We start from the raw sequence: 22,606 nt of genomic DNA, 5'->3' as shown, positions 1-22,606 counted from the left end.
GTGCCATTAATGAGGAGGTACACACGCAGCGAGTCCAAAACAGGTCAGAGCAAACCCAGCATGGCTGTGGTGTGAGATTCCCCAGGGACCCTTCAACCACCCCATGAGGCACTTCACCAGGCTGCCCAGACAGACTGCAAACACCCACTGGGCAATGCCCCATCCCAGCTGGGGCACAGGGAACGGATGAAGCCCTCCAGAAAGGAAAAGAGCTTCCCAAGTCCAACTCTGGTGCCGAGCACCTCTCTTACCACCCCTTCCCAGTCCCCTGTTTTTCCCTCTCCACCCCAGAAAACCTCCCACAGGGGCTGGGGCTGTGTTGGGTGGGATGGACAGACAGAGTCATCCTTACAGCCGTTGAGGGAGCCCTCGTAGCCAGCCGTGTGCAGGGCTTCTCTGCTGCTGGCTGAGCTGCGAGGGGGCGTCCAGGGGTCTGCGTAGGAGTTGGACCGAGCCTTCATCTCCTCCCTCAGGATCAGCCTGCCGATGCCGCTCTGGATCTGGGCAGGGAGGGGAAAGCCGCTTTGCACCCCTCCTTTCCTTGCCCGGCCCTCCCTGATCGCTGGCACCTCACAGCAGGGCACGGCACCTCCCGGCACAGGCTCGGCATCTCCCATCTGCTCCCTTGTCCCTGGGGACGAGGTTCTGGGGTGGGGTGCCTCAGCAAGGGGGTGTGCGCTCCCCCTCCTTCAGGCCCCATGTTGGGGGTGGCCAAGGGGGGAGAGATGGCAGAGGGCAGCAGGGACGGTGGTGTCCCCTTCTTGGGTGGCAGAGCCGGGCTGAGCCTCCTCCCAAACCCAACTGCCATGGGGGCAGCTTGCTGCTGGCTCTCCCCTGTCAGGCTGCAGGCAGGGAGATCACTCACCTTGTGCATGCCCCGGTCGTACCCATCCTCTTCGCCTCCAGATGAGAACCTCCGGGCCCGGGGGGCTGCAAGGAGACACGTGGAGGGGTCAGATGGGGGCGAAGGTGGAGGCAGGTGGGGAGAAGACAGTTCCCAGCTGCATGGGGACAGCCAAGTCCCAAGGGCTGCTAGGATTTTGGGGTCACTTTGACAGGTATCTCAGCTTAACCTTCAGATCCAGACCCAGCTTGGAGGGGGGTCCCTCCCAGGGAATGGCTGGGTTTGGGGGCAGTAATGGGTTTCCTGCTCTCCTAGCACCATGGGGGGCTGTTACCTTTGGGGGAGCCTTGGAAGGACCAGTACTCCGACTCGGAGTGGTAGTACGGGTCTGGGGAGTAGGCAGGGCTGTACTTGGACGACTGTGCTATGTCTTCACTGGTTTTGCTTTTCGTGGCTGCAGGGAGGTTGTCTGCAAAAGGAGCAGGGAGAGCTGTAACACGGACCCTGAGACCCACCAGCAGGCCTTGCAAAGACCCACCCCAGGACGAACGCGAATTCTCTTCCCTCCCCTCTCCCCAGTGGCCGCCAGTGATTCATGTCCAGGACAGCATGGAGCAGAGCTGGGAATAATCAATTTTCAAACTGCTGACACCTCCTGGAGACAAAGGTGCAGAGACAGACAGTGGGGACAGTCACAAGCAGAGGGGCTGTTGCTGGTGTGGCTGGGAAGGGAACCGAACGGCTCATAGCCCACACCACCACAAGCTCTGGCTCCTGCAAAGAGCTCACCCCCAGCCCCAGTACCACCAGTGCCACCAACCTCCCCGTGCCCCTGTGCCTCGGGCTGTCCCGTCACCCGGAGGGCTATAACCGCCCAGGCAGGAGGGGATGGAGGAAGGCTCAGTCCCAGCAGGGAAAGGGCTCTCGTCGGGAAGGCAGCAGTGGGATGCGCAGCAGGGGGGAGCAGAGGGGTGACCCCAGCAGCTCCAGCTCTGGCAGGGGCTCAGCCCCCCATGGCAGGGCCACACACACACAAGTCTGCTCAGGTTGGGGAGTGAGCCTTGGCAGCACGTGTGAGAAACCCAAGGTGAGCCCTGCTCCTTTCTCCCAGAGGCCAGGAGACTCGCAGGGGAAGGAGCACCAAGAACAGGCTGTGTGGCAGACCCATCCCACCACCCCAGGTGGGCGCAGGGGACCCTACAAACGGCAGCTACTTACAGCAGTGGATGCAGCCAGCAGCGGGGCGGTGGGAGGTGGGAAGGGAAAACGCAGGGAGAGAGACGACACACAGTTACTGCTCGGGGGGAGCTGCTGTGCCCCTATGCAAGCAAGCAGGGAGAGCACAAGCCAGCCCCGCTGAGAGACACCAGACACCCCTGTGCCTCCTCCCCAGCCTTCAGTGTGCCCCTGGGCCCATCTTGCCCTGGAGCATCCATCCAGGACAGGCTGTGATTTTTCTCCAGGGCTCCACATGAAACAGCAAATTACCTTCTTCATCCCTTTCCTGAGGCTGCTCTGGCTCCTGGCATCAGCTAGCAACAGCCACCCTCGTCCCCTCTGCCAACCCTCTGTGTCCTCCCTCCCCCTCCCACAGTTATCCCTATCCCCAGTGCCGTTGACAGCCTTCACCTCCATTCCTTGCAAGAGGGATGCAGTCCAAAGGTGCCTTTTTCTCACACTGAACCCTGCAGTCTGCTGCCCGGGGGAAAGCAGGAACATCAGCCCACCAAAGCCCAGCACCCCAACATCTCGCCTTGATGCCTGCTCCCATCTCCCACCCTGCCCCTAAACGCAACTCAGCCAGACCAAGCCCAGCACTGGTTCCCTGCACCGCTTCCCCCGTGGAGCAGAGCCTGGTGCACAGCAGGCAGACCGTACCGTGTCGCTTATAGATGGGGGGTTTTCGGTAGATGTTACTCTCGCCGGCAGCTGGTGGAAGAAGAAAGAAAGAAAGGGAAGAAAGAAGGAAAGAAGAGAGGAAGGGGAAGTCAGTGTGGGCGTGCTGAGAGCAGACAGGACAGAGGTCCTGCAGGAGATGGTACCCCCACACCACGTTTCCATCACACAACCGCCTCCAGGTCCACGTGTCCCACGGGAGCGCAGCACCAGGCCAGGGCCAGGCAGGCTCTGGGACGGGCAGCAGGAGCATGGTCCCGGAGCTGCCCTCGGGCAGCGATGCGCACAGAGGACATGCAGTGAGCTCCCCAGCGTCAGCATGCACCGTGGGGCGGTGGACACTGCCGGCCCTGAGATAGAGCGGCACAGCCAGGAACCGCCGGCTGCCCCTGCCAGCCAGCAGCAATGCACCGCAGCTCACGCTGGTGCAGTTTCTTGAGGGTGTCAGCACCTAGAAGAACCGCCTGCAAGCTACCTGGGGCGAAACAACATCAGCCAAAGCCTCTTTCCGCAGCAGAGAGAGAAAAGAGCGAGCTGGGAGAGAAAGCAAACTGGAGCCTGGTGCTGAGAGCTACAGCCCTCGCGCAGGGGCCAGGCAGCAGAGCTGGCGGAGGAGGGAGGGGGCCATCCATAAACCACCGACCGTCAGCGGGAGGGCAGGGGGGCAGCAGCAGGGCCAAACCCTGGCAGGGATGGGATGGGAGCAGGGGGACCATTGTGGGGAGCCTCTGGGTACACTCATGGTGCTGTCCCAGGGCATCTGCTCTATGTTGTGGAGCATTCCACGTTTTGGAGAAGGGCAGTGGGAGATGCCTACAGCTGAGCAGGGTCGACTGGGGCTCTGGCACCCCTGTATGTGCTGAAGGACGAATGGGCAGCTCTGCCTGCTTCCCTCCCCACTCTCCCTTTCTGCCCACTCCATCCCTGTCACCGTGGGCTTTGTGTGGCCGGGAGCGGGTGGTGGCCCTTACCTGGTGGCCCCCTGCAATCCCTGCAGAAGGGGAGCAGGCATCTGGCAAGCCCAGAAGACTCTGGGGGGAGGGAGCAGCGGGCCCTAGGGGGAGTATAAAATAGTCATCTGTAGCGGATGGGTGTGGAAAGGCCTCCGGCAGACACGCTTCGGCTCGTGATCCTGGGGGGGAGGCAGGGGAGGGGGCAGGCTCTCCACAGGGGAATCGTCTTCGTGTGGGGGTGGAGGAAGGTCAGGGAAGAGGAAGAAGAGGGGCGTTGCAAGGATCAAGCAGACTCTGGGCGGCTCTGGGACATCCGGGTGGTGATGGGGAGGGAGGAGGGTTCAAGCTGCAGGTCCTGTTTATGGATGGCCTCTACCAGGGGTAGATCCTGCTGCCAGCTGGCTCTAGGCAGGCGGCGGAGCTACGCATGCGACACAGGGGGGACGGCACATGCGGGCATGCCACAGACACGGCGCTTCCCCGGGGACCGGGGCGCTCCAGAGCCTACCTGGGATGTGGAAATGCTTGGGCGCTTGGTATGAGGTTGGAGTGGAGGACCTCACATCTAACTGGCTATAGTAGGGGGAGCTGCGCCCGCTCTCGGTGCCTACGCGGTGCCGAGCAGAAGCAGCCATAAGTGACCGAGAGAGAGAACAAGAGGCAGAAGAAAACGGGTGTTAAATGCAGCGGTGTTAGAAGAGCAAGGGGTGACCCACGTGGCAGGGGTGACAGGGGCATGCGCCAGGCCGTGGTCCAAGATGGCTCGTGATGGAGCAGGGAGAGATTTCTCGCATCTCCAGAGGAAGGCGGGATGCAGAGGAAACCCCACGTGCGGGTGCTGTTACAGGGCAGCAGGCTGCCCCACCGCTGGTGAGAGGAAAGCTGAGCGTGCTGCAGAGGCAAACGGTGATGGGCCCTTGGTGGGGCAGCGCAGGGGTAGCTCGGGGAATGAGGCAGCTCCAGACTTACTGACCTTGGATTTTACCAGTTGTTCCTCCCTGGCTCCAAAGGACAGGAGACATGGCACAGACACACTCTGCTTGCCCCCCACATGCTCCAGGGTGTGCACACACGTGTGTGTTTAAGGACACCCCTTACAGCACTGGCTGGGCACAAGCACTCTCGTGCACACCCCTCCCAGAGCGACCAAGCCAGCTGAGGGGTCTTCACCGGATCTGGGGGTCACCTGCCCCCATCCTCCATGAGCCCCAGCTCAGGTCTGAGCCAGGACAAAGCCCCCTTTGCCTCTCCTTGCTGCTCGCAAGACAAGAGTCAGGGGAACCAGAGGATGCGCACAGCGGAGTTTGTCACTGCCCCTCCTGTTGCTGTCAGCCCCCCCACGGACCCCCCAGGCCTCCTGCCTGCTTGCCAGAGGAGGGACCTATGAGGTCCCCTGGGAGAAGCAGGGGACAGTTTGGTGATCTCTGCTCCACTTGGGGGTCTGAGCTTAGCCCAGCCTGGAGTTGCACCTGAAATCCTCACCTGAGCGGTAGAAATGGTGGGGGGACCTCGGGATGGTGGGGGACATGCCCTGGCGGCTGTAGGTGGGGGAGTCGATGTAGCCAGGGCTGGAGGCTCGCCTCTGCCGCGTGTCAAAGCTGTCGTAGATGTCCTGGGGTCAGGGAAAGGCGTGGAGAGAAGCGGGGTTAGAGCTGGTGGGATGAGGCAGGTCAGTGCCTCAGCAGCCCTGCGGGGAGGTGTCCCACAGATGGGGGTCGCCACACTTGTGGCAGCCCAGGAGGGTGGATGCTCTGCAGTGTGACATGCTGGGCAGTGTGAGTGTCCTCCACGGCTGGAAGGGGTCCCCAGGCTGCTCTGCCTCCCTGCTGCCAAACTGCAGGCAGGGAAGCCCAGGGTTTGGGACCAGGTGACAGTGTCCAGCCAGAAGCTTTCACCCCCTTTCCTGGAGATCGTCCCCTTCCTGTGTGCTTGTTCCCAATTATTGGCATTGCTCCCGACAGAGCAGAAGCTGCACCCTGGGTCCACTCTGCCAGGGAGGGCTTGCATGCTGCTCTCCCTGAGGCCCAAAGGACAGGGTCCCCCCGTCTCCCCCCACCTCGGGGCAGCACTGGGGCAGGGGGACATTCAGCAGAGCCCCAGTGGTCCCTGTGCAGAGGGACACCCTGCAGCAGCAGGTGACAGATCTCCCGGTGCCCACCAGGGGCATTACCTGCGAGTATGGGGAGAGGGTCCCCAGGGACTGGAGGCAGCAGGAGGCAAAGAGGGGGGAGAGAGAGAGAGAGACAGCATACGGTTAAGGGGAGCAGTGACAGACTGGGGTCCCACAGCAGCTCGTTTTCCCCATGTTACAGCCTCATCACAGCTGCCAGGCAGTGAGGGCGGCTGGTGCCGCAGCCGGAGCCTAACTGTGGCAGGACACTGGGCAGGGAACCCCTGGCCAGGAGGGGAGCTGGCATGAGGATGGCACCTCCTGAATGGGCAGCCCGCACCCCTTTTCAGAGACCTTGGTGGAGGGGCTGCAAGGGAGGAAGGCGGCTGCTGGCCCCACGGTGCTCCACCACGGGCCATGACCATGCTGCCTGCACCATTGCTGGGTGGGCTGGAGGAAACCAGACTTGTGACAAGCCTTGGGACTGGAGATGTACGGGATGCTGCTGCTGGCCGCTACAAAGTCCTCTTCCAGGATCACCTCAGGTCCCCCATCTTTGTGTGAGCTGGTCAGACCCTCTTCTTCCATGGACTTAATGAAATGAAATCATCCAGTAGCCCCATCCTGCCTGGGGGAGCGGGGCAGGGCAGTCTCATGTAACGTGCTGCTTGGGCATCATCTCGTCACACGCTTGCAAAAACCCACTGGCCAACCCCCCTTCCTCCGGCTGCAGGGCCAGCACCCAACACGGGCAGTGTTGCCGTACTCCACAGACCCCACAGTGGGGCTGGGTGGCCAGGAGGATTGCCTGTCAGGGGCCAGGCTTTGGGCTGAGCCTGCTGACCATCTGTCCCTCCACCCCAGAGGGATGCAGGTGTGCTGCATGCCCTCCTCCTCTCCTGCTGCAGACTGCAATGGGTGAGCTCCCTGCCATGTCACTCCCAAGGGTGACGTCTCTTCCCACACAGCGCTGTCTGTCTCTGCACGTCGGCTCTGCGGCACAGTGTGAGCGAGGTGCTGCCATCAGCTGATAAGGTCACTGGTTTCTTTCTTACTCTAAAGCAGCAGCACCAAGATTTCTCTTTCACCCCAGGCCCTCTTCCCAGTGATGGGGAGCCTCTGGGAGAGGTCTTACCCCCACTCCTGCCTCCCTGCAGTATTCCCACTGGAGTGAGCGAACCCACATGCAGTTTCCCCCATCACCTCGAATCAGGGCCCGGCTCCCTGCACAGCTCAGCATTGGGCATATTGAGACTCAGTACCTCCCCATAGCTATATCTCTCCAGCGTCTCATCCGATGTGTATCTGTGATAGGGCTCGTAGGAAATGAGGTCAGGACGCTGCACTTCATAGATGGCTTTAATCTTGGGAAGAGCTGCCAGGTCTTTGTAATTAAGGATCTCATTATCCACTTTAGCCTAGGGAGAGGGAGAGACAGAGAGACGGAAAGGAAGAGGAGGAGAGAGGGGAGGGGAGGCTGGAGCGCACAGTGTGGAGCTGGCACAGAGCAGACAGAGCCCACCATCACCCCAGCAGCGGGAAGAGGTAAGAGGAGGTGCCCAAGAGGCAGCAGCTGGGAAGGCACAGAGGAGCTAGGAGGGTGGGACTGTGCCCCTCCGAGTGCTCCCGGTCTCTGCCAACGACAGTGCTGGCATGGCTTATCCGTGCTGTCCCCAAATGCTGGGCTGATCCTCCAGGGATGCTTCACGCTGCAGAGTGGCACTGGGAGGTGTCACTCCCTTCCCTCCAGCCAGAGCATCTGTCCTGCCTCACGCAGATGTGGGGCAGAGCTGTACTTACGCAGATGACACGGTTTGGGGAGCCAATGCTGGAACCAGGGGGCGAGATGGAAGTTTCCGATGTCCTTCTGTGCTGTGGAGGCAGAAAAATGGAGGACAGGTGACATCACAGCAGGGAGGGACCCCTGAGCAGGCACAATGCTGGGTGCAGCAAGCACATCATTGGTTTTGAGGCTGAACTTCACCCAAGGTCCAGTTCCTCTCCCCTTTCATCTGGTTGCTGCCAGCACCTGTGGCCCATGGCCAGGCTGCCCCGCCACCCAGCTTTGTGCCCTGGCCTCTCCTGGGGCCAGATCCGGAGTCAGGTGAGTGGCCCAGCAAGACCCAGCGGGCAGCTATCCCCACGGCCAGCCGGACAGGGAGAGGGAGAGGGAGCCACAGCTCAAGCGGCTGCGGGGGTCGGCAAGGGGACTGCTGTGCCCCGTCCCGGGTCGTGGCGTTGGCTGACACCAGCCAGGAGGCAGGTCCCTGCTAACAGCCTCTGCCACGGCCGCCCACCATCCTCTGGGCAGAGGGGACAGAGCTTGTGCCAGCCTTGGGAAGCCACTCCAGGCTTGGACATTGCCACAATAGTTCACCTCCAGCAGGGACTCAGGACTCGGGTGCAACATCACCTGGGATGTGCCAATTCTCAGAGATGCCTCTCACCCTGCTGCCTACCTTTAGCTTCTTCTCTGCTCTGGCTGCCTGCTTGCAGATGGGGTGCCATACTTCAGAGCCTGCAACACAGCAAAGGGAAAGTGTTTCAGCTCCACGCACAACTCACCCCTGCTGCTAGGGATCATCCAGCTTCCCCTGCCATGGGGAGTCCCATCCTGTCCTTGCCACATACAGCACCGACCTGCAGCCTGCAGTCCTCTGGGGGGGACATGCCAGGGGGGACGTGCCAGCGCTCTCCCCAGCACCAGAGTTGAGCAACTAATGTTATAGGAGTGCAGCCACTGCATGCTGGGGGGGGAAGCTCCTGGGGGCTTCCTGCAGGGGCAGGAGGTAGGAACTGGAGTCACTCCATGGGGAGCAGAGCAGAAGGGAGGCGGTGAGCCCCGAAGATGCGAGGCAGGGGGGGGTGTCACCTGCTGAGTCCCACCGGCTTTCCCGGGTGCCTTCTCCACTACAGCGCAGCCACAGGCACACGCCCATTGGGAAGGCATGGCAGTGGGGACTGGATGTCCATACTAAGAAACAAAACAGCTTCTGAGCACTGAGATGTAGTGGCCAACACCACTAAACTGTGACAGCAACTTGGGGATGTTTTGGCCCAGCCCAACCAGTGCTCAGCCAGGCAGCTCCTGCTGGTTAAACTCGGGGTAACACCAAGCCCAGGACACCCACAGCCCCCCACACGCCCTCTGGGCTGGAATCAGCAAAGCCACTGAGCTTCACCCAGGCATGCCCCAGGACAGATGCTGAGCAGACCCATCCTGCTGCCCACGACAGGGCCTTGCTGGGACCCCCACTCCAGCTTTCTCAGTGCACAGTTCCCCCTTTGTCACCCACGGGGTCATTAGTGACTCAAGGTGACAGGCAAGCACAGGTTACTGAAAGAAAACAAACCCTCCTTCTGCACTGGAACTAGCCTCTAAAGCAGCTCCAGGCAGGGATGAGCTCCTTGCCAAAACCAAACCCAAACCATCCGACTGTGCCGAGCGAAAGCCTTACCCCTGCGGCGCTGCTCACAGCGTAACCTGGACAGAGGGAGTTGGGGGTGGTGGGGAAGGGGTCCTGGACCACCCTCCCCTGGGGCTGGGGAAAGTGAGGAGCCAGGCACGCCTGGCAGCACTCCCCAGCTGTGCAGGGAGACTCACAGGGAGCAAAAAGCTGCCCACAAGGAACAAAGTCTCCTCCAGCTCAGTGGCAGGGAAGGTTTCATGGAGAGAAAGGATTGCTGCATGGCCCAGGAAGAGCACAGGGGCTGGGGAGCAGTGGAGAAGGGGTCTCTGGCATTGCTGCACTTTCAGCACCTATTGCCGTGAGGACCTGAACCCCAAACGCCCCCACAGCCAGCACACCTCCAGACAGCCACTCGGGTCCATGCCCCAGCGTGGGCCAGGGGAATCCCTCCCCACTGCAGCGGGATTCCTACCTGTGAGGTACATCTCCTCTCCTTCCGTGAACATCTGGTGGCAGCGGACACATCTGGCACAGGTGGGGTGGTAATGCTTCCCTCCTGCCTGCAAGGGTGAGCGAAGAAGAGGAGCCGCTGAGCAAGGCAGGACATGGTGACCTGCTCACGTCCCTGAGGGCGGGTGGCCCTGCCATCACTCGCTGCTGCAGACAATGACAAGGTGAATGGGGCAAAACTGCCCAGGGTGGCCTCGGAGAGTGCCACAACACACGGAGAAAACCAGAGTCCACTTCATCACCAATGCTTCTGACCTGCTGGACTAGGTAGGAGTCAGACTGGCACCCTTCTGCTCTCCTTGAGCTGTCCAACAGACAGGAAAGCAGAGCCAGGAGGTCGCAAGACTCCAGGGAGAGTATCCCTACTAACCACCCCTAATAAATTGTCCCTGGGCTCTAGAAATAATGGAGACCCTCTGCAGTAATGGTCAGCCAAGCAGCCATGCTTTGCACCAGCTCCTTCCCTCCACAGCTTCGAAGAGAAACAGCAAATTTGTCCCAGAATGTCAACAGCAGGGAAGCAGCAAAGGGAAAAGAAGGGCCCTGAAGATAAACCTCACAAAGCACAGGCTTTGTGAGTCAGACCCTTTCCTGTCAGACCCTCCCTGGCTACCATTGCCAGCCCCTCTCCCTCTCCCTCAAGAAACTTTCCTCCTTCTGTGAAGCCATGCCCAAACTTCAGCACTAGTGACATGCTATTCACCAGCTGAGCAGGAGCGGGGCTGCCCCCTTTGCTCTTTGACAGGGATAACAGCTTTAATTAGTAGTTTGTTTCCACTCAAAGTGTCTGCTAGCACTTCAATTATAGGCTCATTTTCTGGGCTGGGAGCTGGGAGGCAGGAGCTGGCTCAGGGCAGGAGGAATCTGGGCTGCACTGTTAGAGCTCGACCCCAAAGGACATTTTACTCCCATAATAATCCAGGAGAGGAGGAAGGATAATTTAAGGTGGCAGAGGGAAGACAAGGCTCTCACTGACAAAGGGGAGGGTTATGATAGAGGGAGCTGAAACCAGTTTGAAACAGGGAGGATCGACAGGAAAATTTGCTGCGAGGATAACTGAGAGTCAGCCAGCTGACTGCCCATAAACATCAACCTGGAACTCAATGTCCTTGGGGTGCAGATGGCAGACAGTGATTTTTCCCCTCCAGTTCACGCCAAAAATGAGTGGAAGGTTTTACAGCAGGCAGGGGAGATGAGTGGGAGAGTTTGGACCCCTCTTCCTTTCACTGCAGTGCACCTCAATCCAGGGAGGGGACAGCCCTGTGCCTCAGGCACCTCCCTGTGCCCCGTGCCACGTGGCAGCAGCACAACATACTCCCGGGCTGGCCTGAGTGAACCCACATCCCAAATATCCCAAATTCACACCCAAAAGCATGGTAACAAGGTAGAAAAGCCACTGGTGGAAGGGCTGCAGAGACAAACCCAGTGTGAACGCAGAGGAGCAGCCCCGGTCCCTCAGGCTCTCCGGTGGGATGGGAGAGGTCCCCGCAGCAGCCCCAGCAAGCAGACGCTCTAAGCCCTGGCCCAGTTGCAAGTGCCCCACGGCAGAGGCTTGCATTGAACGCTTTGCCAGCCTGAGCAAACACACCGTCTGGTTCCAGGCTATACAGATCCCAATCCAGTTTTACACCTAAAAGCCTCACCCGGAGCCCCTGGTGTCGCTGACATCGTGCCAACGGGCTCATCGTGTCTCATGCCCGTTGCTCCAGGAAGGCAACCTGCTGGCCCTGCCAAGGCAGAGGCTCCCTAAATCCTTAGGGAGTTCCTAAATCCTTAGGCCAGTTCCTCCTGCTCTGCCCGAGCCGCCTGCTTGTGCCAGCACCCCCCAGCAGGCACCGGCCAGCCAGCACCGCGCACCCAGGGCAGGCACGCTGAGCTGCGTCAGTTGGAGGAGACAGCCATAAAACCAGGGAAAAGATATTAAAAACAACCCAGCTCTAAAACACTTCAGGTAAGTGTGCCTGCAGTTCCCCCCACTTGTATTTCCAGCTGGCTAGAGACAGCTAATGCAGGGGACATGGGGTCCTGATGACAGCCTGCCCCAGTCCCTCTCTGAATCTGGGATGGGTTTGGTGCTCCTAGACCCTCTTAGTACCCCCAAAGGCTTGGTGTGCTGACAGTAAGGAAAAAAGAAAAAAAAATAAATATATATATATCTCCATCTTTTCCTAGCTAGACTATATGGGCTGCTGTCACAGGTCAGACCATGCCAAAAGGGGATACTTTGCAGATTGGGGCATGGAGTGAGGCTGGCTGCTCCCCCAGCAGCATGTACCAGCCCAGTCCCAACTTTCATTTCAACACAGACCTTCTCCAAAAACCACCCAGCATCTCAACACCCACCAGTCCTTCTTGAGGAGCAACTCTCCAAACAGTGCACAAACCTTGTTCCTTTTATATTGGTTAACATTACAGCTCGTAAAAGGCTGGTAGAGGCTGTGAGGGAGGAAACCTGCTGGTTATCACTTGGGGTCCCTTAAAGACTCATTAATAATCCAAGCCTGGCTGCACAGCTTGGAGCGGTTGGGAAAGCCCAGAGGCTGCCGGGATAGCATGAGAAGGCTCCTTAAGGCCTAGAATTATTTAAAGGCACCCTTTCCATTTCACGCTCTGCCGGAGAAGACAATTAAAGCCTGTGGTTTTACAGGAGATCATTCAATACTGCGAGTAGGCACGTACCCAGGGAGGGTGGGGAGTGCAGGAGCAGCCATGGCCGCGGGGAGGCAGGGGGTGCCCGCAGCGCCCACAGGTTCCATGGTGCTCACCTGGCAGAGCCCCCCAGTACCCAAACCCTATGCTCCTCTCGGCTCTGTGATGGTGCCTGCCAGGAAGTGGCACCTCAGCTCTGCCCACGGGGACCCCAGCACCAAGGCACGTTACTTCCAGCCCCCAGATTCCCATTGTTCAAGGAGGACTCCCATGCCCGGGCATGAGTGTGGCAGGCAAGGTGCTAAGGCAAGACGACTGCTGTCCGGAGCATCTTGTGGGACTCAGCCAGCTTCTTCCTATGGCCCGGCATGGGCAGGCAGAGCTGGCTGGTCCCTCCAGCCAGGAGGAGCTGATGCTGGGAGCAGAGCTGGGGATGGAGGGCACAGGGGGAGGCGGACAGAACTAGAGCTACCGCCAGGAAAAGAGCCAAGGGAGATGGAGGTGAGGGAGAGCAGGGAGGGCTGTCCCCTCATCACCACCCCAGGGCTGTCTCTAGCTTGCAGGCGGGCTGCTGCTACCCCCACACCTCTCACGCCCTGCAGAGCTGCTCTCTGTCTGTCCCCTCAGACATGCAGCAGCAGGAACATTGTATGCTTGTCCTGACTCCACTGTGGTTGCACCAAGCGAGGAAAACCCTAAGAGCAGTGCAACAAGTGGCTCAGAGGCAGCGGTGCCCGATGGTGCCAGCCAGGCTGGCAGCACAGCCTCCGAGCCTGGGGCGGGGGTCCCAGGTCTCCTCCAGCTCCTTTCACCCACCCTCACACACTGAACATCCCGTACCATGTAACACCCAGCCTGCCTGCCCTGCTGGGGTGGCTGAGGATGCTCTGCCCTAGCACAGCGTTATTGGGGAGCGGACTGCCTAGGAGAGCAGCAGCAGGGATTTCATGTCAGGGGAGCCTCTCGCTTCATCCTGCTCCATTCAGACGTTTGCTGATCAAGTGGCTCCGTGCTGGGCAGCTGGCCCACAGCAGCCGCTGCAGTGCTGAGCTCACGCTCACAGCAGCCAGCGCCAGGACTGCTGCTGAAGCCTGGAGTCAGCAGAAAGCCTTCCCAGGCAGGGGGAGCTCCCTGAAGAGGGGGAAGGTGCTGGAGGGCTCCTGGCACCTAGCTCCAGCTTCAGGGGAGGCTCCCTGGCCAGGCTGGGTGCTCGCAAGCCAACCCAGCCAGCAGGACCAGAGGGAGTGACCACTTCTTGGTAGGCTGCAAGTGAAACAGGCTGGAAGTGTCCCGGAACAGCTCTCAGCAGGCTGGAGACCTACACAGCCGCTGCCTGCGGTCTGGCTTGCTGAGGAGCCACAATACGTCTGATTTTGGGATACAGCTTCCTATTGCTGCTGTGTGGGGATGGCAAAGATGTGGGTGCCAGTGCTGCCCTGGGACCACTTCCCTCCTGCTCAGCTGCACAGAAGGGAAAGTCTCAGGAGTGGCTGAGCACACTTTCAGCATTGCCACCTCTCTACACCACTGCAGCCCAACTCCATAGTATCACCAGGGGAACTAAAAATCACAACAGGCTTCATTCTGACATCCTTCTCTCTGCCTCCTGAGCCTGCACTTTACCCTCAGACCAGATTTTCTGGGTTTTTTTCCCTTGCAAACATTGGGGTAGAAACAGAAAGCATGACAGGACACCTCACCTCCAGGAGCAGGGACTGCAGGAAGGACCTGACTGACTGGCAGACAGGAAGGACGAGCCCTGACCGACCTCTCTGTCCCTTCCCATCAGCACCCCACTCCCCCCACCTCTGCGGGCTGTGCAGCTCCACCATCGCCCAAAACATCCTCCACAGCCACCTGCATCCTTGCTGTGGGGTCCCCACATCCCTCAGTGGCTCTGCCAGAGCAGCTCCTGCTGGCCAGCAAGGTGATGAGCAAAGCCTGCTCCCGATTCGGCCCAGGGCAGGGGACCCCCTGCTCGGGTGGCTGTCCTGCAAAGGGATGTGTCGTGGGGACAGCTGCCTGTGGGCAGGGTGCTGCAGCACCTCGCCCAGGCTCCACAGCAGGCAGCCGTGCTGGATGTGTTTCCAAGGCAACAGGCAGGCTGCCTGCACAGGGATGCGCTCAGAAGGCAGGCTGGGGTCAGCATGGTGGGGACACTCCAGAGCTGGGTATGGTGGCAGCTAGTTAAGGCTAGTGTCCCCACATCTTGGGCTCTGGACACGTCCCAGCACACCCAGGCCACCATGTGCTTCTGGAGCTTCAGTACCCAAGCCACTGCTCCGAAGGTCTGCAGCGTGGCGTTGCTCCTTCCCTGACTCCCGCCCTCCAGAGAAGGTGGTCAGACTGTGTCCACACACCCACCACAGGGACAACCGTGGCCCCGAGAGACAGCGGGTAGCATGACAAGGGCGCAGGATGATGAAACTCCCACACTTCCCAAAGGCATGCAACTTGGGGCAGGATGCATGCAGTCCCTCTTACAGACCAGGATGGGGTGGCCCTGGCCCCAGGACTCACCTCCAGGACCCTGCCGCTGATGTACCGGTCACAGGTCTCGCACTTGATGCCAAACTGGGCATGGTAGTCAGACTCACAGTATGGTACGCCATCCCTTTGGGAGAGGGAGAAGAAGGGGATGAGCAGTGGGTGAGCCAGGCTGGGCACCCCCTCGCTGCAGCCCCAGCCCCAGGGAACGCGGCCCGGCGATGGCCAGCAGGATGGTGGCACTCACTTGCTGATGTACTCGCCAGTGAGGATGATCCCGCACGTTTGGCACTTGAAGCAGCTGACGTGCCACTGCTTCTCCAGGGCCAGGAGGGACTGGCCTTGCTTGATCTCCTCCTTGCAGCCTGCGCAGTCTGGGGGGACAGAAGGGGGGAAGCATGGGACCACCACAGCTCCCTGGCGGGGGGCTCAGCAGCGCGGCAGGAACACCCACATCTGCTGGCCAAAGCCAAGGCATCCCGTCCATTTAACCTGGCACACCCTTCACACCCAGAGGAAAGCGCTGCCCCAGAAGACCTCCTTTTCTAGGGGTTGCTGCTGTTATAAAAACCCTGCTCCTGGGACCACTCCAGGGGCAGCCCCTTGGGGATCATGTCTTCATGGGGAATAATTTCTTTTGCGGGAATATGCCACCTCTGCTTGTTCCCAGCAAAGGCACCAGGAGGAAAGTCTCCTGCTGGAGCTGGGATCTCTGAGGCACCGCTGGCACCCAGCCACCCTGGCCGAGCACCGAGCTGGGTCTCCCTGCCGGGCAGTGAGCTTGAGCCAGGGTGAGTGCATGGGCTGCCAGGGCCATGCTGCTCTGGCAGGTCCCCGGGGGCTCCCCTCTGGGGCAGGAGCGGTGGGAAGTGTCCGGCAGTGAGTGCAGCAGAGGAAGGGCTGTGCTCTCCGGCAGCCGCGTCCGGCCCCGCTGCAGTATTTACGAGACTCCCTTCCTTCCCCGCTTCCCCTGGCTCCCGTCAAGGCTGGGAGCAGGAAGCACACGGGCCCTGGACCCTTGACCTTGACCCCTCCTTGTCCTCTTCTCCCCCTGCACAGCAGGTTTGCCCGGATGGGGTTTCTCCTTAACTCCCTCCCTGCCTCCTCCCTCCCGGCTGCGGCACCAGGGAGGTGCAGCGGCACTGCACAGGCAGGCTTTTCCACTCGGCCCATCCCCAGGCAGCTCCGCACCAAGTCCCTGCCCACTGGACAAAGCTAAACGGGGAGGATTTTTGACCTCTGTCAAAAAGCAGGCTGGCCAGCTCGGCTGAGCCTGGATCCGTTCCCTCTCACACAGGTCCTGCTGGTTTTTGAGTTGCTCGCAGGGCTGGGGCTGCAGGGGGAGGCTCAGCATCCTTCTTCTAGGGATGTCCTCCCTGCAGAGTGCACCAGCGCGGGCTGCAGCAGACACACCTCCCCTTCCACCCCTTCTGGGTGGCACTGCCAGGGCCACCTGGGCCGCAAGGGGCACATGCAGGCAGCGGGCTACATCTGGCTGCTGCCTGCAGCTGCCTATGGCTAAAGCACGGTGCCCTCGGGTAACCCTGCTCTGCAGGCTGGGGAGGAGCGCTGGCGGGAAGGGGATGGGAAGGGAGAGGAAGGCAGGCGAGAGGCAGAGCGTGTGGCTGCCCTTCCCCTGCCCTGGCCCTGCTACGGGAGACAGTGGGGTGCTGCAGGCGGGCCACAGCCTGTGTCTGGGCAGCTTGGGGTGCTGATGGAAGAAGATGGGGGAAGCCCTGTCCTCTGGCTGGGACTCATTCAAACCTCACCACATCCCCTAACTCCATCAAGGCCATGGTGAAAGCTGCAGGGAGGCAGCCTGGCTGGGCTCCCAGGGACCCATCAGCACCAACTTGTAACTCAACCCAAACAGCCACCACCAGTGCCACCACATTGACTGGGTGACAAGGACCATGGGTGACACCACGGTCCTGGCTCCAGCCCTGGCTGCAGGGCTTGGCTCCAGGCACTGATGCTCTATGGCTTGCTGAGCTGCAGCAGCAAGGGTCCCCACCCAGTCCCCCCACAGCTCAGCCTGCTGATGTGGCAGGGTTTGGGCACCATGGCATGTCACAGCTCCCGGCTCTCCCTGCCTTCTGCCACCTGCCCACGCACGGCGCTGAGACAGCTCCCCTGGGACTGGATAGCAGCAATCACGGGGCATATGGGAGACAGTGAAGCATGGACACATGTTAATGCTGCAGTCCCCTCGCTCTGGACACGGGCTGAAGCGAGCCCTGCATGCAGCAGCTCCATGCCGCAGGGATGCTCCTCCCAAGCACAGCACGCAGAGGATGCTCTGCAGTGGCCTGGGGCAGAGAGTCAGCAGCAAGGAAAAACTGGGGGGCAAAGCATGGCATGAAGGGAGGGTGTCCCAAGGAACAACCTGGGGTCAAAAGCAACGCGAAATCCACCCAAAAAAATCCTGTCCATTGGTCTTGCTGAGCTTTAGCTTGGGTTCATCAGCACAAGGGAGTGAGCGTAAGAAGCCTTCCAGTGCTTGTAGAGGCAGCGAGTAATGCCAGTGTTGGGAAAGCTGTGTGAGCAGTCCTGGGGCTGGCACTTGGACACAGACCTTGGTGCATCTGGACACAAAGCAACATCTGGACACTGCTTCAGAGCAAACCTGGCTCTAAAACCTCCCCACTGCCCCAGACAGCACCCGCTGGGGCGGTGGCACCTGCCCAGGTCACAAACAGGCCAAGGGAGTTTCCGAAACCAGTGGTGACCTGCAATCGCGGGTGGAGCCACAGGCCTACCCTGTTCCTCCTCCAAAACATCTGTGAACGCCCATGGCTCTGTGCAGCGCTGCACTGGCCCCAAAGCCTGTCCCGTCACCCCTCCAAGCACCCTCCAGGGGCACGTGGTCCCTCTCCTTGCAGCCATCACGTAACATAAGAGCAGTCAACTTACGGCTGGGCCCATGGATCTTGATGGGTTTGGTGCTGATGAGAGAGTGGGAGCAGTTTTGGCAGACGCAGTCCTTCCCACTGAACGTGACCTTGTCTCCAATGGGGAATGGCTTCCTGTGACCAAGGAGAGGTGGGGAGGTGTGAACTGCATGCTCCCCTCCATGCAGTGCTTGGGGCTGCCTGTGAGCTCCTTCCCCAGGGGCCAGTGGGACCCATGGTGCTGGGGAGCAGAGGAACTCCAGGCAAGGGCTACAAGGGGAGGCAGTGAGTGTGCACATGCGCTGGGGCAGGAGGACCAAGGCAGGCATTAAGGCAGGTCTCCAGGCTGCAAAGGGAAGGGTTGGAGCTATTTCATTGCCTCCCAAGGGTTTCCACTAAGAAAATGCAGAGGAGGTGCCTGCTGCAGTGCAGAGCAGGGAACGAGGGGCTGCGGGCTAACGAACAGCCCTCTCCCTGGTGCACAGCCAAGGGCTGTACAGGGCTTCTGCAGGGGGGTCATGCACCCTTGGTGATGGCTTCAGCTCACCTGCAGGTGCTGCAGACGAAGCACTTGGGGTGATAGGTCCTTCCCAGGGCAGAGATGACCTCTCCAGTGATGAAGTCCCCACAGCTGTCACAGCGGGTCCCGTAGAGCTGCTGGTAGTCGTGGGTGCAGATGTACTCCTGGTTCTTAAAGAAGAAGCCCGACTGGGCCAGGTCGCAGCCGCACACTGTGGGGAGGACACACACCCGTCAAGGGGGCAGCGGGCAGGTCCAGCCCCAGGGCTCGGCCGGCATCTCTGAGCCCACCTCTGCTGCCTCTCCAGCAGCCGTCCCAGGGCATGCCTGAAGACAGCTTTCTGCAGGTATCTCAGAGGGTTTCCCTTCCCACCAGCTGCGCCGGGACCTTCCCCCAGCACCACAAGATGTCAGTGTTGGGCTGTGGCGGGGTGCGGGATGGCAGTGCCCAGCCAGCCAGGGCTGGGTGCTCCCGGAGGAAAGCCCAGCGCTGGGAAGGGAACCCCTGCAGCCCCCACTCACCATGCACAGAGAGCCCGGGAAGGCCCGTGGCATCTCCTCCCGGATGGGGCTCCGTCCCTTCGTTTGACACTCTCATGGTGTCAGGAAGCCGAGAACAGGACTGGCAAAGAGCTGGGCATGCCTTAGGGACAGCTGGGGAGACATATTCTCAACGCCCTGGGGCATGGCCTTCTCAATGATGAGCCACCTCTATTCCCTGGTCTGGACATGAAGTCATGCCCTAGTGGGAACAAGTCCTGGGACACACTGGGATTGGTACTCTCACTGCTTGTTTTTCCATAGGTGTCCAGCCCAACCTCGCTTCCTTCCTTGCTGTGGGAACCGTGGGTGGTGCAGAGCCCATCAGAGTAATCCAACGAGACACGGCAAGCCCTGGCCCTTAGTGTCATTTCCCTCCTACGTCTTCTCCATCCACAGAGACACCTCGAGAGCATCTGACCCTGGAAGGCACCTCAGGAGTGGCACAGGGACCAGGTCCTGGGACCTTTGCACAACGTTCATCACCTGTCCTGGCAAAGCTGCTCCCTGGAGCTGCGGGCAGACTGCCGGGGGGTATGGGGCCAGCACCCACTGCTCTCCAAAACAGCCTGCCAGTGCTTCCTTGTCAGTGAGGAGGGAGAGGCCCCCAGCTCTGGGACAGCATCAGGAAGCAGAAGCAAGAAAAAACGAGGCAGGTCTGGGCCCCATTTGCTGTGGGACCCAGAGTACATCCCCAGGGGGTGCACCAGCTGTGCCAGGCTCCCAGGGACATGTCAGGGACAAGCTGTGGGGCTGACGTGGGAGCTGGCGGCAGCCAGCTAGAGGTGGCAGGGGGTAAGAGCTGTGAGGGAAGGTGAGACAGGAGGATTTCCTCTCATTATTTATTCCCTTTCACTTGGAAATCAGGCGAGCACTGCCAAGCTCTCCCTGCCGGCTCCTAGCCCCTTTGAAGCTGGTGGCTGTCTGAGCCCTTTGTCTGGATGCGAAGCTCCTGCTCCATCCCGCACACCGTGCCGGGAAGGGGCTTGGCACAGTGCCCTGCATCTGTAGGTCAGCCCTGAGAGCAACCTGGGGCCCACATCCCCTTCCAGAGATCTGGGGCTACCCATGGCATGGGGGACAGGGCTGCAGCAGGGGTGGTGACAGCCCAGGGGAAGAGTCCCCTCCAGCCAAACCCTCCATCCCCAGGGAAGGAGCAGCAAAGCGTGGCCAAGGGGACAGGGATTTATGTCCTGCTTAGCACAAGGTACTGGGAGCTTGGAAGACCAGAGACCCTTAAAAAGCCCTGGCAATGGGACGCTTTACAACCTACAGAAGCAGCCACTGGCCTGGTTGAGAGCGGCTGCTTTAATAAACACACCAAGGAGCCCTTCAGCGTCAGCTCTGGGCCGTTAGCTTTTACAGCTCCACAGCTCTTCTCTTCTGCTCAGGGAGGATTCAAGCAACCTCTCTCCTGTATTTCTGCCAGCCCCTGGGGGCTGCCAAGCCCCAACTGCAGCACATGGCATCCCACAGCACCTTGGTCGCATCCCACGCGCGGGTGGCAGCGATCCGTCACCCGCCCCCAGCCCTGCCAGGAGCCGCTCTGGGCGTGTTCCCCACCTCGCTGCCTCTCAGCCAGGCTGGCAACACCTCCTCCTCCTCCCAGTTTGGGGGCAGGCAGGCGGCTGAAGGATGTGGTGGCCCCCTCAGATTACAGATGGGCCGTGGGTATGTTTGGGACCAGTGCAGTGGGGGCTGTTGGCATTCAGGCAGCTTGAGGGTAATGACAGTGCCCAGGTCTCGGCCACCCCTGTTCACAGCCTGCCAGCTCTGGCATCACGCAGGGGCATTGCCCACACTATGCCAGGCCCATGCCATTACCTCCCCACCTGTGCTGCGCCACATCCACCCCTGCGGGAAGCTGCCACCCCCGGGGTGTGTGACCACATCTCTGTAGCTCTGTCCCCAGCCTTCTGCTTTCCAGACTGCACCCAGGGCTGTGGGGCAACCTGGCCACCACCTCTTCATGTGGCACGGTCCTACCTTGGCAGGTGAAGCAGCGGATGTGGAAGTGATTGCTCTGGACGCGCACCACCTCGCCCTTGCAGGTGTCCCCGCAGCGGTAGCACTGGATGACGGTGGAGCTGCTCCCGGGGGTGTACGGGTTTTGCTGATAGGGAACTGCTGGCAGAAAGGAGGGAGGGAAAAGCGAAAGAGAGGAAGGGTCTGTTAGCATTCAGGACACAGCCAGGTATCGTGGCACTGACCTCGGCTGGGCAGCTGCAGAAGAGCCCTCCGTCAACTGCGACACAGCAGCCAGACGTCAGGCCATCACTAAGGGCAAAGGACAGCCGAGTCCGTGCCAGCGCCCGGTGATTCTGAGCTGGGTACACGTCCTTGCCTGCATTTGGGATTTCCCTGTCCCCACAAAAGAGCCGCTACCCATGTTTGGCTCACAGGCCTCTGGTCCTAAGAGCTGTCCAGCGCAAGTGCCCAGGCACTGCTCCCTGTCCCTGCACGGATAACCAGGTCATCTGCACCATCTCCCCAAAGCCATGCAGAGCTCCCTGGATGCTCTCCTATCTCCTAAGCAGGTGCAGAAGGACAATGCAGGGACCAGCTCTGCTCTGCTCAGCCTTCAGGCAGTTCGGGCTTGCTGCTGACCCACTCAGAAACGCACCAGCGAGCACTGATTTGGCAGCAGCATGGGAAGGAACTGTTGTTTTTTGGAGCTTCCACTTGTTTGGTTAGGAACTGGATGAAGAAGTCATTTTTCAAGGAGCTTTCAAACATCACAGCAATTGAGTGTTTGGCCCTGGTGGGACTCTCACCTCCTTGGTGAGGAGCGGCATCCCAGCCTCGCTGCTCCTTCCGCAGCAGCACCGTGGCACGTGCAGGCTCTGCTCTGAGCCAGGGGCCGCAAGGGAGGGGAGAGCGACATGGCTCTCCCAGAGCTATGGGCAAGAGCCGACCTTCTCCTGCTGCAGATGGTCCTGGGACTCACCTCCACTCCTCATCCCCCCCCAGCAGCTCTGCAAACCACCGTGAAGGGCTGATGCTCTGCAGCCTCACCCCACACTCCAGGGGAGGAACCGTACAGAGCAGGGGGTCTTTCTGCTGCCTCAGCACAATCCCCAAACACACACAGAAAACATTTTAACGAGCAGCTCCTGCTTTCCCTGCCCCACCTGCAAGTGCACGGGCTGCTCGCAGGAGCTCTGGGCTGCCTGACACCATGCTAACCACTGCAGGCAGGGGCCAAGCAGCAAAGGACTTGTTTGCTGTAAGATTTAGAGAGGAAGTTGCAATTTGGGCATATCAAGCAGCAAAGGGCAGGATTTCAATGGACCAGAGACTTTCTGACCCAGTGCTGAACTGCATTCCCAGGAACAAGAGAAGCAGCTGATTGAAACCTGGTATGTGAACTCCCTCCAGAGCAGGGAGGAAGGGGCGCAGGAGAGAGGAGATCACTCATCAGAGAGGCTCCTCGTTCACCATGGGGCAGATCGTGTGACAGGGAACAGAAACGGTCCATTATTGGCTTCAAAAGCAAAGAAAGAGGAGTCAAAATGACATTGAGACTGACTCACAGTAAAATCCCATCCCATACCCAGAGCGTGCCCAGAGACACGCTCTATGGACGTGCAGCACTGCTTGCCACTGGGGAAACGGGCTGTCCCTCCCTGACCACTGCTCCATCCCCCGGGGCCGTAAACCTGCGGGACTGGAGCTGCTGGGGACTGGCTGCCTTGCCAAGTCCAACTGAGGGCTGCAAGGAAAGCCGAGGTGCTTTCCTATGAGTGCCCCTCAGCCCCCCTGCAAAGCTCAGGCTCCAGCCTTGACGTGAACTTCCA

At 60.2% G+C, this 22,606-nt stretch overlaps 1 protein-coding gene across 1 annotated transcript in view; it reads right to left on the bottom strand.

Annotated features, from left to right (window-relative positions):
• The window catches only part of ABLIM3 (actin binding LIM protein family member 3), a 55,938-nt gene that overhangs the window by 3,040 nt on the left and 30,292 nt on the right, over positions 1-22,606 (bottom strand). The window contains exons 2-17 of the mRNA XM_059825635.1: positions 20,796-20,936; positions 18,298-18,481; positions 17,773-17,885; positions 15,107-15,233; positions 14,893-14,986; positions 9,686-9,773; positions 8,263-8,321; positions 7,604-7,675; positions 7,066-7,221; positions 5,864-5,893; positions 5,176-5,305; positions 4,202-4,300; positions 2,723-2,773; positions 1,179-1,313; positions 866-930; positions 353-500 (exon numbers count right to left, since the gene is read on the bottom strand). Coding sequence (XP_059681618.1) covers positions 353-500; positions 866-930; positions 1,179-1,313; positions 2,723-2,773; positions 4,202-4,300; positions 5,176-5,305; positions 5,864-5,893; positions 7,066-7,221; positions 7,604-7,675; positions 8,263-8,321; positions 9,686-9,773; positions 14,893-14,986; positions 15,107-15,233; positions 17,773-17,885; positions 18,298-18,481; positions 20,796-20,936 — 1,692 coding nt within the window. The remainder of the gene's footprint in view (positions 1-352; positions 501-865; positions 931-1,178; positions 1,314-2,722; positions 2,774-4,201; positions 4,301-5,175; positions 5,306-5,863; positions 5,894-7,065; positions 7,222-7,603; positions 7,676-8,262; positions 8,322-9,685; positions 9,774-14,892; positions 14,987-15,106; positions 15,234-17,772; positions 17,886-18,297; positions 18,482-20,795; positions 20,937-22,606) is intronic.

This window comes from Gavia stellata, chromosome 16 (genome assembly GCF_030936135.1).
Source record: "Gavia stellata isolate bGavSte3 chromosome 16, bGavSte3.hap2, whole genome shotgun sequence".
Taxonomy (NCBI): domain Eukaryota; kingdom Metazoa; phylum Chordata; class Aves; order Gaviiformes; family Gaviidae; genus Gavia; species Gavia stellata.
This window is presented reverse-complemented; position numbering and strand designations above follow the sequence as displayed.